At 36.9% G+C, this 18,187-nt stretch overlaps 1 protein-coding gene across 3 annotated transcripts in view; it reads right to left on the bottom strand.

Annotated features, from left to right (window-relative positions):
• AFG1L (AFG1 like ATPase) overlaps positions 1 to 16,512 on the bottom strand; it is a 763,812-nt gene extending 747,300 nt beyond the window's left edge. For all 3 annotated transcript variants that reach the window (XM_053710609.1, XM_053710610.1, XM_053710611.1), the window contains exon 1: positions 16,352 to 16,512. Coding sequence is in view for 1 of the 3 variants with exons in the window: in XM_053710611.1 (XP_053566586.1) it covers positions 16,352 to 16,496 (145 nt within the window). In the remaining 2 variants the exon portion in view is untranslated. The remainder of the gene's footprint in view (positions 1 to 16,351) is intronic.
• Between the last annotated feature and the right edge of the window lie 1,675 nt (positions 16,513 to 18,187).

The raw sequence follows: 18,187 nt of genomic DNA, 5'->3' as shown, positions 1-18,187 counted from the left end.
ATCACCTTCTTAAGAGCTGACTACAACAGTGCAACTCTTGGCAGGGCCCTCTACCCATTTGATCCCTATATTTGTTTCTAGTGCTGTGGAATCTGTTGGTGTTCTACAAACAACTAATAATAGTAACAATAATATATATATATATATATATATTATATATATATATATATATTTATATATTACACACACACACACTAGTTCTATTAGTATTTAACGCGAAACTATTATAGAAAATACAATATCACTCCTTTTAAAAGTCTCACGATTACCTAGCGTGAGACTTGCAATGGACACTCATAGGTTCTTCACCTATTTGAGTTTCAATAAATATTATTCACTTTCCTTAGACTTGCCATTTTTCACTTTGCATTGATTTGACATTCTTCACACTTTACCCACGTTTTTATTATTTTTTAATATTTTATCTCCTAATTTTTTTAATCCATTCTTTTTACCTCCACCCAAAAATGTACTTTTCCATCGTTATTGCATATCCAGATGCATATCTTGACATCCCTACAAATAACAAACTGCAACCACCTATCCCTACAGGATTTTACGTTATCTAAAAGTCATTGATAGGATTATTGCTAAGATATGCATCCTGCTTGCAACATTCTGTTACCATTCTAATCTAATTTTATAGAATACTATATTTCATTTTCACTAAATAGTATATCAACATAAGTCCAAGACATTCTGAATATTAAGCAGACTGGTATACTATACTCATTCGGGTCATACAATTAGGATACTCAGAATATTCTTCATAATGACTTAACAATAGTGTATTCATACACCCTATACGTTAGACCAATCAGCAACCTTGTGTGACGTACTCGCACACACACCCTTCTGTGCGGCCTATCGCACGCATCCCTTCAGCATGACCCGAGACGATACCTATCCCATAAATAATGAGCAAGAAGGCGGCGGCTCTGACTTTGAAAAAGCAGTTTTTGCGAAACATGTTGGGGGAGTGAATATCTAGTGATTCTCCGTTGTTTTTTTAACTAGCAAATCCACATGTACTCTTCAGTAATCTCAACTTTAATTTGATAGCGCTTAGCACTTGAATGTTGGTGGCATAGCCACATTGGATGTAACTCCATAGTTATTGTTCTCAATCTGCAAACGCCTTCAGCAAGTCATTTACTGTAATAATATTTATATCTAATCTTGCTGGTGGTATAATCATAATACACCTGCTATGAGGGTACTAGAGCCCCATATGGGAATAGAATAAAGTTCACTGAAAACTGATTTATTAAAACGTTGGTGGAATAGCCACAGTGTATCAATTTCTCACTGATATAACGAGCTCTCACTCATAACGGAGTATATGTATATATCACATGAATAATATAGTTACATATATTAGTAACTATATTAATATTATAGTTCTGATATATTTTTTACATACAGATACGTAAATATTCTGGGTAATACTGAAAGGCAGCTTACTTAATCATCATATATATTTTGTATCCTATCAAGGAATCCTAGCATTAGCTGGTAGTGTCTAACACAGGAGGATAAAAGCCTTAAATCTTTTTACCGCTACTAACCTAACATCAACCGTTGATATCTTAGTATATCCTGTAGTGTGACTATACATACTTAAGAGGGCAGTAACAATAATTAATACTATAGCATTTACGTTTGCTACGGTGCAATACATTTGATCTGTCTATCCTCTGAGTCATCTCTCTTTTTTAAATGGACAGTCTACAACATAATTTTTATTGTTTGAAAAGATAGATAATCCCCTTATTACCCATTCCCTAGTTTTGCATTACCAACACAGTTATATAAATACACTTTTTACCTCTGTCATTACCTTGTATCTAAGCCCTCTGCAAACTGACCCCCTTATTTCAGTTCTTTTGACAGACATCCATTTTAGGCCAATCAGAGCTTTGCTCACTGGAACTCCACGTGCGTGAGCACAGTGTTATCTATATGACATACGTGAACTAATACCCTCTAGTGGTGAAAAACTGTCAAAATGCCCTGAGAGAAGAGGCGGCCTTCATGGGCTTAGAAATTAGCATATGAACCTCATAGGTTTAGCTTTCAACTAAGAATACCAAGAGAACAAAGCCAAAAAAATTGTTTAAAAATTACATTCTCTATCTGAATCATGAAAGTTTATTTTGGACTAGACTGTCCCTTTAACTTACAATAGAGAGCCAATGGATGCACTTTTGGATGCATTTATATTAGTACACATTGTGCTCTATATATCATCCGACAGCTTGATGTCAATAGTAGCTTTTTTTGACCTGACATAATATCATCCTCGCACTAAATGCAGTACTTACCTGGAATTTAGCACTGATATATACCAGTGCATTCATACCAGTCACCTCAGCAATATTAGTAATATACGGTGCTACTCTGGAAGTATTTGTACATACTCACCCCTTGATAGTCTCACAGCAGATAGTGAGACAACCGCCTATGAAATAGTGTACTCACATGGGTAAAATATGGTTATTCTGGCTCCAATATATTTTGCTTTGAAACATATATAATTCAGAATTTACTACTATATTATTAACCTGTTGTCTCTCCTACTAACCTGAGTAGTAGTTGGCATTGTCTTAGACACTAGAGTTAATGCTTTATTTTTCAAGCCTCATTACCCCACTTCACACTAATTGTCTCTGATACCTGTACCTTATTATACGCCGATAGTCTTTGACACCTGTAGGCAGCACCACGGTGCTTCAGGGGGTAGTAAAATAACAGCATACCATTTCATTGACTTTTTGTCTCTGCTCAATATATACTGATACCTGTACCTTATTATACGCCGATAAGCCTGACACTTGTAGGCAGCACCTCTGTGCTTTAGAGGGAAGTACAATTACAGAGCACCAATATATTTGTCGCTGTACAATATATTTAACCTATACTGATATTTCCCTCTCAGTATTAAGCTCCATCACTCATAATAAAGCACTACAGCGTACACCTCAGCATATATGTGAAATTATTCCTATATTTCATTTCATTCCCTGCCCTGTGGCAACAGCTGATATTTACGCTCCTCCAGCTTGTGAAAGTACAATTGATACTCAAGCCAATTACTTCCAATAGGATACTGTATCATTTTGATACCCCAGCTAATTATTACTATTAGGTAACCGTTCAGGTGTAATATCACTGTATACTATTAGTTAACGTATTCCATCTACCACCTTGATCACCTAGTGGCGCTAGTACATGTACGATTTGTGTTTTTAATAGGTTCTTGTCAAATTTAAGATATATACTTAATAAAAAATACATAAACCTAACCTCCTTGTTCTTTAGTTTTGAATACATATACTTTGTGTTCAATGTTTATTAAAAGTAGTTGAGGGTTAATATGTACACACTCTTTTGTAATCTTATTCTTACATTACTAATCCTCTGTTCAAATTGATTGTGTACAGCACCGTTTGCCCTAACTAATTACTTACGTTTGGATTTATTAATATCTAACGATTATTAAAAATAGGTGACTACTCCAGGTAGTGCCGTTATTCACTCCTCTTTGAAAAAAGATTGAAACATATTCTGACTACAAACTTCAGAAGCCTTAAAAAAGGAGAAAATATGGCTAATAGAGAATGAACAACAGCACCATTCTGTATAAAAAGTATTTTTACATTTCGATCCATTTTCTTATCCATAGTATCTCTACAAATACCAGCATCATCAGTCGGAAAAATCTTTTTAGATAATGTTGCAATAGCAGCATCCACTTTGGGTGGAGAGGAAAACAGAGAAAGCAAGAATCAAAAAATGTTGGTGTAGAAATTTCAGAAACAATTTCCCCATCAGAGAAAGGTTCGGAAACAACAACAGGGAGCTTGCTCAGGTTCGAAGAGGCAGAAAAGCTTCCATCATAAATTTGCCAGATACATGTTTTATATAACTTCTTATTCTGCCAGCAAGTATTTTCACAGAGAGAACTGGTGGGCTTAGGCAGTGGCTCAGGGCTAGAAGAACAATAAGAAAGTATAAAACTATATATATATATATATATATATATATATATATATATATCATAGTCACAAAAAATAAATGCAACATACCTCGCTTTAGATGGATCCTGGGCAGTCACAATCTCAGAAGTATCCTCCATAATGCTGTTTGCATAAACACAGAAAATGCAGAAATCTCCAGATAACAGGGAAGATCCAGCTGACATACCAGCAACTTGCAGGAAGACAAATCTTTGTGGAGTTCAAACTGCTTATGAAAAGCAGCAGAGGAACACTACCAGTAAGCCGATACCATATTGGCGCAAACGCCAACCACAACAGCCCTCAGATGCGGCTCCAGCGACGTTGCAGAATGATTTCACAGTCAAGATGGCGTCCTCCACAAGACTACTTCGGATGAAGCGTCTACCGCCTGCATATGACTACAGTGCCCTCAGGACAAAGATCTTGCTGTGCATGAAAACAGGTGAGTAAATGCCACGGGGAAGCCAGACAATGCCTACACACCAACGATTTAGAAATCTTCTTATGAAAAAATTGAGAGTGTCTTCCAGCTCTGTCCAACTTGAAGGCTGGACAGAACTAGGGGGGAGATACTGTCTGGGAGTTACCTATGTACAGGTAACTAGGGGAGTGGTTCTAACTGGAAGGTATTACTAAAAGGAAGGACCAAAATACAGGGTTTTTTTTTTACTTAAACCTGAAATTATCTGTCAAAAAATAGGATCTGTTAAATACATGTAACCATGTTTTACACGTTAGTAAGTATGAGCATTAGTTTCTCATTTAATATACTGTGAAACTAGAGCAACAGTTGAATTTTATTACCAGAGACTCATATTTTGCTTTACTATCAGTTTACTGCGCTGACAGCTTTTAAAAGTATACAATGAAACATTACTAAACATAAAACAAATGAAACAGAGAAAACAAAAGGACCAATAAGGACAAAGTCATGTCTGTAGAAGAGGATATCAGCCAATTAGCATACTCATAGTATCCATAAAAAGTACAGAGCGCACCAATACCTCCTCTTACTTTTTGCTGCTCTGAAAGATAAGTACCTTGTACATTGTCCCTGAATAAAATCATATGATTTTTTTTTTTTTTTATGTTCTGTTTAATAAATGTATTTTTCTTAGCTTCCTTTTGTTAAATATTCCTTATAGTTTCTTATTTTCATTATCTATTTTCTCCATCGTTTTTTTTTCTGGTAGGAATTATATGTTCCCTTTTTTCATATGCCTTTTGTGTTTATTATTATTATTATTTTCTTACCGTTCTAACCTGTCCCTTAATCACTAAGGGCCCTCTCTAAACGCTTCTGTTGTCTTCAGCTATTCCGTGTCTAAAGCGTTTTTTTTCCCTTCTCTCTCCTCTGTTGTGCGGTGCGTCTTTCAATTCCATTTTGGTCCATCCCTTTTCCCCCGCCCCTTTCTTCCCGCCGCCTCCCTCTCAACCTGACGAAGTTCTGCTGTGAGGTTGAATTCTTTCAACAGGCGGAGTCTTTTCTTAGTTGGTATTGCAACATATTATCCGGTTTTCTTAGGGCTTAAAAACATGCCCTTTGTCCTCTTTTATATTTCGGATTTGGCACCATTGTAAGTTATTTTGCCCTCAACTCCTGATATCGTTATAGTATTTATTGAAGTAATTCCTCATTTCTACCTCTGTGTGTCACTGTTCTTATATCTTTACAGATTTGAACTACATTTTTTGCTGTTATGCTGCTTTTGTTATTTTAAAGTTGTTTTTTTGTTTTAAATTAAAAAAAAAAAATTCCCCTTTTGTTAGAGGTCTAGAGATGTCTCGTGAGGAAAATAACCCCTCTCTTCAGAACATTATGGCCTCTATGCAGTCTTTTATGAGGAAAATGGACAATAAAATGAATAACTATTGTTAATTTTCAGTCAAAATCTCCCCAAGTACATAAAAAAACATACTTCTAAAACTAAGCATCTTTCCCCATCTCATATTGAAAAAGATGCAGTCTGATTCAAACGGACATCCCTCATAGCTTATTGCCACTAAGCACCTGTACTGTTAGCCGGCAGTCATTCGGCCGAAGAACTTCTAAGTCTGTTGAGAGTCAAAACTCAGAGGGTACTTTTACTGATGCAAATTCTGAAAGAACTGGTCTAAAAAGGCAAGCATCAAATTTATTGCAAATTCTCTCTGAGAATGTTTCCCCCTCTTCTGCTGAGGAGGAATTTTCAGACTATTAGAAATTTCAATCCTCTGATGATGATTCAGATTATTCTGAATTTAATAATTTTATTAAATTCAAAAAAAGACACAAAAAATCTTTGCATGCTAATGATTCTGAAATTGTTTTTCTAGACCCCCTAGGTAAACTTAGATTTAAACCTGAGGAGGTTATGCACCCCAGATCCTCTGAGTAGTTTCCTTCCTCAGGTGTTGCAGAATACATTGATTTTTATTTAAGGCATCCCTTCTTGCAAGAAGTTTGTAGTAAACTTTGTGCTGAATATCCTCACCCTTCCCTCCCAGGTAACTCCACTATCACTTCTGATATTGACCCCCAAATTTTAAAATTCCTGGGTACTCCTGGATCCAGTATTAAACAAGGATCTGATAAGTGACTTAAATCTTGTACATTTAAATCCTTAAACTATCTTCAGCTCCCTGTGTTTCATACTGTCTAACCATCCACAGAGAGCTATCATGGAAACATACATTCCATTTTCCACTTTTGGGTGCATTTTGGGTGCATTCAAAGAGTTTATGTATTTTCTGTCACTATGATGAAAGCCTCTTTTGCTTGTTACTACCCTTGGATTGTGCAGAAGTATGGTGAGTTTGCATTGGTCATATTCCAGCTTGCTACACCTGATTGCATTTGGATCTACTGCAAACCTGCTTTGTTTACCACAAATATAGTGTATACAGTGAATGTTTATACACACACTTCAGGGTTGCCAAATTGTCTATGATCAGTAGCTTTAGGCGTCTTTCTTTACTTTTATCGAGCAAGTGATTCAGGTGCTTTGTTCCTGATGATGTCATCAGAGGTTGGGGGTTCTAGTGTCTTAGCTACATTGGAGAGAAGGCCTAAGCCATGAAATTCTCCATGTAATTTATCTAATGCATTTATGGGACTACCTTTGTCTTTCAGAAGTAAAAGGCCTTGAGGGGTCTCTGTAGAAGAAATATTGAAGCTTTTGGATATTTCTGGCCCTTAGTCAAAAATTTGATAATTGGCTGAGGATTCTCTTATAAATAGCTCTTCCATGGATCCTCAAATTATTATTATTGAGCATATTTAAAGATCATTTGTCTTATTAGCCAACGCCAACACTGCTATGGCTTGCGAACGCAGAAGGTCTATTCTTCGCAGGCTTGACCAAAAACTGTCAGATTTTGCCAATAATTAGACAGCTACAGACCCAATGGTCTTTCCTTTGGGGAAGTTTACCTTAAAAAAACTCATTGACTATACCAAAACGTTTTCCAGTTTGTCCAAAACCAAAGCCACTGTAAGGACAACTTTTTCAGAATCCTTGTCCCCTTTTTGATAGGGCCGGAAAAAGAAGGTTGTTTTACCTGCTGCCGACCCTTCATCTCTAGACCCCAATTTTACCAACATCAGCAGCAACAACAATTTGTCTCCCCTTTCTTTCCCATAAGAGCCCGTGGCCCAGAGGTGCAAGATCAAGAGGTCGCTATAGAACCACTTCAGTTAATGTCTCCTCCTCCCTTTTCCCCTAAAAAAGATGGGTGGTTCACTGGCTCATTTTCTTCCGAATTGGCGTCTAATAACATCAGACACCTGGATTCTTCTGACTGTTTTTGGAGTCCTTATAGATTTCATTTCCATTCTCATCCAAATTGTCCGTCCTCGTCCAATTTTATTTTTAAATTCAGATCTCCAAGCTATAGATTCAGAGATTTCCTCCATTATTTCAAAGTAAGCTGTAGAACTTGTTCTTGTAGACAAGAACAGTAACATAAGCAATATTTTCTTATTAAAAATGAAAAATGGCCAATTTCGACTAGTCATCAATCTAAAAACTCTAAATCATTCAGTAACCTATCAACATTTCAAGATGGAAAGTATTAATCTTCTGAGGGATTTTCTTCTGGACAGGGATTGGCTTGTCCGATCGGACCTCAAGGATGCATACCTTACAGTTCCCATACATTCTTCGTTTTTTTTTTGGAACCAATCTCTTTGGCACTTCACTTGCCTCCCATTCTGCCTATCATCCGCCCCATGGATATTCACGAAAATTCTGAAACCAGTCATAGCCTGGTTAACATTCAGAGGGTTCCGTCTGATAGTTTATCTGGACGACATTCTTATAATTCAGGTTCCTTCGAATATCCTTCACTTAAGCATCACTTGTTTTCTTCTGGAGAACTTGGGATTCATAATCAACAAAGAAAAATGTTCTCTTCTCCCATCCCAAACCATTGTCTTCTTGGGATTTCAGATCAACACTCTAGATTCCACTTTAAGCCTGCCATTAGAGAAATTGAAAAACATCAAGAAGGAGATTTCCTCTCTTTCGAAGAAAACCTGCTTTCCCCTTGGCTTGTTAGCCCGTATAATCGTCCTTCTCTTCCATTTAAGCCATCTTTCCTGCCCCTCTTCCTTATCGGGCTCCTCCACGCCTGAAAATATCTCACCTTCAAAAATGCTTCTCTTACCAGCATTGAATCTCCTTATCCCCAGAAGCAAAAGAACAACTCATCTGGTGGATTCAAAACAGAGGCATGGAACGGGCAAGGCAATCTTCGGTTCTGTTCCAGATTTCATTATAGAATCGGACGCAAGCAATTCTGATTGGGGAGCTTGTTGCGGTTCCACAATCACAGGTGGCAAATTGACCCTTCTAGAATTCAACCGTCATATCAACTGCAAAGAACTTCTGGCGGGTTCCATCGCAATTCAAAGTTTTCTCAAGTCAAATCTCCCTACTTCAGTACTCCTTCGCATGAACAACCTGTCGGCAGCCCATTATCTAAATCGTTTAGGAAGCACAAAATCAAAACCTCTATCAGACCTTACAAAAAGTTCATTCATTTCTGCCTCAACAAGAATATTTCTATTTCAGCAGAATTCCTTCCGGGATTATACAATCAAGCTGCAGACTGGGGTTCTCACCATTTGAAGGACTCCAGCAATTGGAAATTGGACAGGAACATTTTCCTTCAAGTTTCCTCTCTCAGGGGTCCTTTCACTCTAGAACTCTTCGCTTCCCGCTCCAATTTCCAGGTATCCCCCTTTTTCAGTTGGAGACCGGACCCAGACGCCTCTGTTGTGGACGCTTTCCTTCAAGTGTGGCCCCCCACAGGAGCTTATGCTTTACCCCCCTTTTCTATGATTGCTCGGACTTTGGCTTATCTCTGCAGGAACCCGGTATCATCTTCTAATCACTCCCCTTTGGCAGTCTCAACCTTGGTACCCTTCTCTTCTGGAACTCTCCTTCCTTCCCTCATCTCCTTCTGGATCCCCTGGGATTCCTTCATACTCTTCTGCTTTTCAACTCTATAACTCTTGTAGCTTGGATGCTTTCAGGGCATCCTGGTCTCTCAATGGACTTTCGGACAAAGCTCAATCTTTATTACAGGACTCTTGGGCTCCTGGAACCAAAAGATGTTATCTCTCAGCTTGGTCAAAGTGGTCTGGCTGGTGTGTCCAGAGGGACTTGGATCCCTTTTCAGCTCCTTTGAATTTTATTTCAGATTTTTTTTTTTTTTTTTTTTTTTTTTTTTTTAACTCAAATCTTGCCTATAGATCTACCAATATAGCTCATTCTGCTAATCACATCCTCATTAATAATACCCCTGTTGGCAGGAAACAATGGAGAGGTCCGTTTGAGACCGCCGAGATATTCAGGGGCTATTGATCTCAAATTTAATGTATTAAGGTAACATGCAAGGAAAACTGTTTTCTTTCCTTTTTGGTTCCTTTTATTTGTTGTTTACCTGTAATTGAAGACAATCTAATAAAGACAAATTTAAAAAAAAATAATAATACCCCTGTTGGGAAAAGTCATCAGGTTTGCAGACTTCTCAAAGCAATTCGTATCCAAAAGTATCCTACTTCTAAATATTCTCTCTTTTGGGACTTTTATTTTGTTTTATCTTTCCTTAGGAATTGCCCCAACGATCTTCTTTCTCTCAAACAGCTATTAGCTAAACTTGCCACTCTTCTCTGTCATCTCTCTTTTCGCAGAGTTTCTGATGTACACGCCATTGATATTAATTCTCAAATGTTTCTCCTTTTGGTGTCACTTTATACTTTCTAAAAGAACTAAATGTCTTTCTCAATCTCTTTTACCCTTATTTCTCCCATCATCCTGAATTGTACGTTGTCCTTTGTCTAAAAGAGTATTTGTCTCATACTCAACCCTTACGTCATTCTTCTTATTCTCAACTTCTCATCTCTTTCGTTTCTCCTTTCAAACCTGTCTCCTCTACTTCTATTGTCAGGTGGGTAAAGTGGATTATGCTTCTTGCTGGTGTGGAAGAGTCCTTTTCAGCTCACTCCGTTCGCGGAGCTTCTGACTCTAAAGCCTTTTTAAAATCCTCTTCCCTCCAGAATATTTTAAATGCAGCAAACTGGTCTTCGGACTCTATCTTTAGACAATTTTACTTTGTACTTTATGAAACGGCCAGGAGCTTGTGGCCGAGAAACGCGTCTATAGCTCAAACAATAAATACTTTTAAAATATTTTTATACTACAGCCTAACTTGTTGTGGCTTTTTTCATTCACATGCCAAGTCATTCTGTCATTGACAGATTATTTCCATTGTGAATTGTCCATTTTAAACACCGACCCGGGTGCCGATTGTTTTACACGCAGGGGAGATTTGCCTGTTTTCTCCCACACAGCACGGCTCCAGAGAATTCTGCTTCAGATTGCGGAGGAGAGTCCACGGCTGCATCGGTGGGGACCTGGTTTTCCACTATACAGCGTACTGACTGCTGAATAAACGTCAGCCTGCACATTTGCACCTACTTCTTTAAGGGTGCCAATGCTCTTGTGAGTATATCTACAATTGACGTTCTCTGATGTGATTGCACACCCCTTCTTCTTTTGAAATTTATTTGCACTATGAGGCGCTGTCTTTTCTTGTTCCATCTTTAGATTTGTTCTGATCAGACATCATCAAAGACCAGCTGCCTGCTGCACATTGAACACCCATATTGTGACAAGAACTTTTCATTTTATTCACAGAGACTTTGACGGCATAAGTAATTTTCTTCCACAGCACCCAATTGGGACTCATTCAAACGATAAGCACTTTTTTCTTTTATTCTCATTATCATTGTTGCTTTTTATATATATTTTATTTATTTTTTATTTTTTTTCCCCTCACCAATTCACCAATTTGTCGTTATATTGCTTTATTATTTGTAGCTATATTGTTATATTGCTTTATTTGTATCTATTGTCAATGACATTTATGTGATACTTTACAGTTACACAAAGAATTGGCATCTCAAAGATTTATTATTTTTTATATATTTTATAGTACACTCCACACTAGTAGCTGACAATCGTCATTTCAAAGGTACTTGCTTCACACTAGGTTACACCTCACTTCCATTGATTTGTTTGCCCCCCATATGATCACATCCCTCCTATCTTTATTTCAGACACTGTCTTATATCAAGTTTTTAATTTTTCTTTTAGATATATTTGGCGCACTCTATTACCATTCCTTGGTATTTTCTTCCAATTTTATTTTAAACCAATTAATAACGCTGCTTTTTCCTTAATTTCATGATCCATTTTGCTTTAAACTAGTAAAATATGAGCCTCTGGTCTTGTAATAAAATTCCGGTTATCATAGCTTTAGTGTAGCTATAAACTAGATTTATTTAAGACACAGACGAATATTTTCCCATCCTGACAATCTTTCTGTCCCCTCCCAGTATTTATATTCTATTTGAATATTAATATATTTTTTATTTCCAGCAGCAACTCCTCAAAACGTCTCCTTTAACTGATTTGGATTCTTCTATCACTCCTCAACGTCTACATCATCTGTTTGAAGTCCTCCTTTAACCTAGACGGATTTCTAGAAGGATCCTTTCCTGCCTTAACGTCAAGTTTCTTCATCCTATATTTAAGAATATTTTGATTTTCTGTTATTGGTTGTTCCTGTTCCAATTGTTATAGTGGTGTAATCTATTATTGCCTTCTTTAATGTCCTTATTGCCTCCTTCGCATCAAACAAGAAATAGGAGGTATTGTTGCGCTCTGGACTGTTTATGGACACTAGGAGTATGCTGATTGGCAGATATCTTCTACAGACATGGCTTTGTCCTTATTGGTCTTTTTATTTTCTCTGTTTAATTTGTGTTATGTTTACTAATGTTTCAATGTAAAATTTTAAAAGCTGTCAGAGCAGTAAACTGAAAAAGTAAAGCAAAATAGTCGTCTGTGTCTTTAAAAAAAAAAAAAAAAATCTAGATTATAGCTACACTAAAGCTAGGATAATCTGAATTTTGCTTCCGAGTTTCACTTTTATGTAATAAGATTTCTCTCTAATTAGAGTGTATAAGATATGGGCTTCTTTTTACAGCATTCCTACATGTTTACATCACATCTCTGGTTTGTGTGGTGTTAGAACCTGACCTACCATCATATATGACTAATATATAATATGTGTGTGTGTGAGGCACAATGTATGTATGTGGTGAGACACTTTCAAATAAACCACTTACCAAGTTAAAATGACATCTCAAAACTAAACATTCATCATTGTCAAATGTTTCATTTTTGTCATGTCTTACTATATAAACATTTATAGTAAGAACAGTTAAATAGTCAGTGTGTAAATTGTAAAATACTATAAATTTATGGTTAATTACACTAGTGTCCAGCGTTACAGTGTTAAGTATATATGCATTGCTAAGTATATACAGTCTAAAAACTTTTGTGAACTGTTGCTCTAAATCACCGTTTCTCAACTGCAGTCCTCAAGAACCCCCAACAGCCAAGGTTTTCATTATAGCTTAACCAATGCACAGGTGAAATAATCATCTTATGGGTGAGAGCAGGTTAGTAACCATGATGAATGATCAGCTGATTACTTCACCTGTGCACTGGTTCAGCTATAATGAAAACCTGGCCTGTTGGGGGTACTTGAGGACAGCAGTTTAGAAACACTGCTCTAAATCCCCCTAACACAAATGCAATTAAATCGATATGAAACCTAAAATATTTCTTTCATGCTTTAGATAGGGCATGCAATTTTAAACAATGTTCTAATTTACTTCTATTATTAAAGTCTTCTTACTCTTGGTATCTTTTGTTGAAAAGCAGGGACGTAAGCTCAAGAGTGTGCACGTGTCTGAAACACTATATGGTAGAACTTTTGCAAGGATGTTATCAGTTGCAAGAGCACTAGACAGCAGTACTATTCCCTGCCATGTAGTGCTCCATATACCTACCTAGATACTACTTCAACAAAGAATATCATGGGAACAAACAAATTTGATAAAAGAAGTAAATTGGAAACTTTTTTAAAATTGTATACTCTGTCTGAATTACAGAAGAAAAATGTTGGGTTTCATAACCCTTTAAAGTAGTGTTTCCCAAACCCAGTCCTCAGGCCAGATATTATATCTTAACTAGAGCACAGGTGAAACAATCAGCTCACCCATCAGCTGATTATTTCACCTGTGCTCTAGTTAAAGGGACATAAACCCAAATGTTTTCTTTCATGATTTAGAAATAACATTACATTTTAAACAACTTTCTAATTTACTTCTATTATCATATTTTCTTTGTTTTCGTATCTTAATTTAAAAAGCAGGGATGTAGTTCAGCACCCTGGATAGTGCTTGTTATTGGTGGCTACATTTAGCAAACCAATAAGTAATCAAAACCCAGGTACTGAACCAAAAATGGTCCGGCACCTTAGCTTTACATTCCTTCTTTTTAAATAAAGATAGCAAGAGAACGAAGAAAAATTGATAATAGGTGTAAATTAGAAAGTTCCTTAAAATTGCATGCTCTATCTGAATAATTAAATAAACATTTGGGTTTAGTATCCCTTTAACACAGGAATGTCCAACCTGTTCAAATGAGGAGTACACAGTGGACTTTTTTTTTTTTTTTTTTTAATTCCTAGGATCAATTTTAATTTTATTATTCGAAAAACACAATCTAAGGACTCTACAAATCCATGGTGTTATATCCCATAGAAAATTGTGAGATATGGTGTTGCACTCCATTTGCCTACCTCCTTAGGCCTAAAACAGTGATGGTGAACCTTATCACACCAGATGTGTCAGAACTACATTTCCCATGATGCTCGACTGGACTTCAGAGTGCCCAAGCAGCATGGGAAATGTAGTTCTGAAACATCTGAGGTGCTTGTCACGGTCAGGAGGAAAAAGGCAACAATTACAGTGTATCCTGTGTGATATATATATATATATATATATATATATATATATATATATTTTACACACACATACTGTACATACACACACAAGACACGCTGTAATTGTTGCCTTTTCCCTCCTGATCGTGACAAGCGATCTAACAGTGCATGTGCGCATTTGTTTGAGCAGCAAAATTCGACACTACAACTTCCAAGTCAGAATCTGGTCCCTCTGACTGAGCATGTTGCTGATTGAAATAATCGCATTACACATTCCTATTTAACATATGCGGAGTGCGATTATGTCATACAGAGCATACGCAGTAAGAGGGGAGCAGATTCTGACAAAGGAGCGGAATCTGATAGAACACCGGCTACAAAAGATATTCTTTGTATCTGACTGCTTGATATTATACAAAGTAATTACAATGTTTCACATCTAGATACATGATTCTCAGAGATATTATTCACACTCCTATGCAAAATATTGATATCTAGAGAGTTTAAGTGTTTTTAAACGTGTATGATTTAATAGTTAAACAAATAAAGAAAGTATGAATGGTTAAAAAATCGTTCCTGTATTATTCAGTGAAAATTGTAGGGGTAAAGCACTATTTTTTTTGTTGCAGACTTTAACTCATTTTTCTATAAGTCTCCTTCGGCTATATTGCCCCCCAAACAGGTGCTTGTTGATTACAAAAAATAGTTGGCACCTATAGGTACTTAACATTAGTACTACTTTAACTACTACTATCTTGTGTTACCATAGATCAGCGAGTTCTGAAGCCACCACAACATTTACAAGGTTAGTCAGTCTATGTGTAGTTTGGCAATCAATGGATTAATTGCATTGTATCACTATTCTTCATTAATAAATAAATGGTATTTAAAAGTGTATAAGTGCACAAAGAGAAGACAAACATTTTTTTCAGAAATGTCTGCTACATACAGTTGTTTACACAGATTACACCTTTTAAAGTTATGGTAAAAAATGCTAGGATTTACCATCACTAAAAATAAACAGGATTTTCCGTCATTACTTTGTAATAGCTCTTTTCTCTGTGAGGTGCTAGCATACAGAGCAGCGCCTTATAACTACCATGGCTATTGGTTTAGAATTGGAAAAAAAATAGAGTGCTGTGCCGTGGGCGGCCACAGCCGCTGCGTTTAGCGTGGACGCCGCAGCACAGAAAAGGCTTTACAAAAAGTGATGTCTGAAAGCCCAGTTCAGTTTTAGTTATGGTAAATCCTAGCGTTTTTTTAACACTAGGATTTACCATCACTTTAACATAGTCATTTTAATTAACAATAAGCATTTCAGTTTCTTTACATTCACCATAAACTTTAAAAAATACTGTTGTGACAGCAATTATGTAAACTGCTTTCAATAGCTTTATTGATGAGAACATATAAATAAAATATCACAATCTCACTATACAGTTCAAGAAGAAAATTAATGGAATATTGAAGTATCTACTTAGAAATCTCTTGCTGCTTAAATTACATTTTCTTTACAATAGAATATATAAACCTACGACCCTAGCTATGCAACTAGCACTGCTGATAGTATCAGTGGCAGTTTCCACTCCGTCCGGACCAGCAGTGCTCTGCAACTCCTGAGTGGTACTTACACTATAATGGCCTTTAAAACTGCCATAAACACATTTTTTAAATGATTCACACATAAAGACAACAGGCAATAATGTAGTAAATCACTTTAATATATGATTGTTTAGGCAAAGGCCAAACTCCAATGCATTTTGGATAATCCAATATAAGTATTTGCAAAAACAGTGAGCATGCCCTGGCAACAAGCTTGAAATAAAATAAGTCTTCTTCCTCTGTAACTGTAATGTTACTAATAAGACAAGGCAATGTTCATGTTCCTTTTCAGGACACTTTTACCCCTCCAAAACAATTTTATATATAACACTTGCTCATAGCACTCCCACTGACACTCGCCCACGCTTCCTAAAACTAACCTGCCCCGGGACTCCACAAGCGAGGTGCCTTCAATCCACCCAATGCTCCCCACCGAGCGCTGTTATGCCACCCCCAACTTCGACAGCACCGGTAAACCCTCCGCAAACACTGTAGAGATACCAAGGGCGCTATGGAAGTCGCCATCTTGGTAAAGGAAGGTTTCAATAACTTTATTCAGAGTGGAACACTAGGCATTATGAGCAGAGGTTACTCTGCGCAGTAGTAAAGTAAGGTGACTTCATCACTTCACTACGGAACCCATTCTGCAATTTTGCTTGATATGTGAAACAGGACAGAAGTGTGTTGTGCATCAATCGTGATTCGTTTTAGCAGTGTATTTTTACAAGGTTCTAGTAAAGATAAAATCGTCCTATGTCAGCGTTTATGTTACATGGCATTAGTGTATAATTACGTGAGTGGTGAATTAACTCATGCATGCTGCTACCTGTGTCAAAGCTGTAAAATAAATTCCAATTTTTATATATAAGATTTTGAATGGCATCCATTTTTTTGCACTCCTCAAGTTTTCCTATTAATTTCAGTAAGCAACATGAACAAGACACAACATATTTATAAATAACTTATGTGTGCAAGTCACTGGGGGTATGTACCTCTCCCAAATCCAGACATCAAAGAATAATGTGACACTAGAACATAGATTTTGTAATGTCTGCTGTTATCGAGCTGTAGGCATTCGCTACACTTGCTCGTGTAGCAAGAAAACAAGTAAGTTGTTTACTGTTTGTTTTTAAACCTAATCTGTTTCTTTTTATATTTACTTTGATTTAACATATTGTTTTTCTACTAAAGGAGCAGTTTATTATCCCTTTAACCCCTTAGTGACCATTTTTTCAGTGTTCTTACCGTTAAAGGGATACTAAACCCAGGTTCTCAACCAAAAATGGACCGGCACCTAAGCTTTACAGTCCTACTTTTTAAATAAAGATAGCAAGAGAACAAAGATATTTATTTTTTTTACATTTCTGCGGTGTTTGTGTTTAGCCTTAATTTTCCTCTTACTCATTTACTGTACCCACACATATTATTTTACAGTTTTTCTCGTAATTAAATTGACTTTCTAAAGATACATTATTTTCATCATAACATATAATTTATTATAAAAAAATTATAAAATATGATGGAAACATTTGAAAAAAAACACACTTTATCTAACCTTGACCCCCAAAATCTGTTACAGATCTACAACCACCAAAAAAAAAACCATGCTAAATAGTTTCTAAATTTTGTTCTGAGTTTAGAAATACCCAATGTTAACATGTATTATGCCCAGCAGTGAAGGAGTTAATTAGGTAGCTTGTAGGGTTAATTTTAGCTTTAGTGTAGAGATCAGTCCCACCCCCTGATCCTTTCCTGACCCCCTCTCAAACAGCTCTCTTCCCTCCCCCACCCCCCAAAGGTCACCCCCATCTTAAGTACTGGCAGAAAGTCTGCCGGTATAAAAATACTATAAATGTAATGATATATTTTCTTCAGTGTAGGATCCCCACTTACCACCCAACCTCCCTGAGCCCCCCAAACAGCTCTCAAACCCTCCCCCCTCGACCTATTTGCCGCCATCTTAGGTACAGGCAGCGGTCTGCCAGTACCCAGTTTGCTCTAAATTATTGGCAATTTTAAAAAAAACAACACTATTTTTCGTAGTGTAGCTGCCCCCCTTTATAAGCATGCCCCCTACCAGATCCCTTTACAGGCTAGGATCCCCCTCTCCTTCCCCTCAGTGCCGGTGTCGTAGAATGGCATAGGGGTCCCATCCCTTCACACCGGCTTCCCGCGCTCCTTCCGCCTTCTCCAGCGATGGGCCGCCCACCTACCTC

The sequence above is a fragment of the Bombina bombina genome, chromosome 4 (genome assembly GCF_027579735.1).
Source record: "Bombina bombina isolate aBomBom1 chromosome 4, aBomBom1.pri, whole genome shotgun sequence".
Lineage (NCBI taxonomy): Eukaryota > Metazoa > Chordata > Amphibia > Anura > Bombinatoridae > Bombina > Bombina bombina.
Note: the sequence above shows the minus strand (reverse complement) of the source record. Positions and strands in the feature narration are given on the sequence as shown.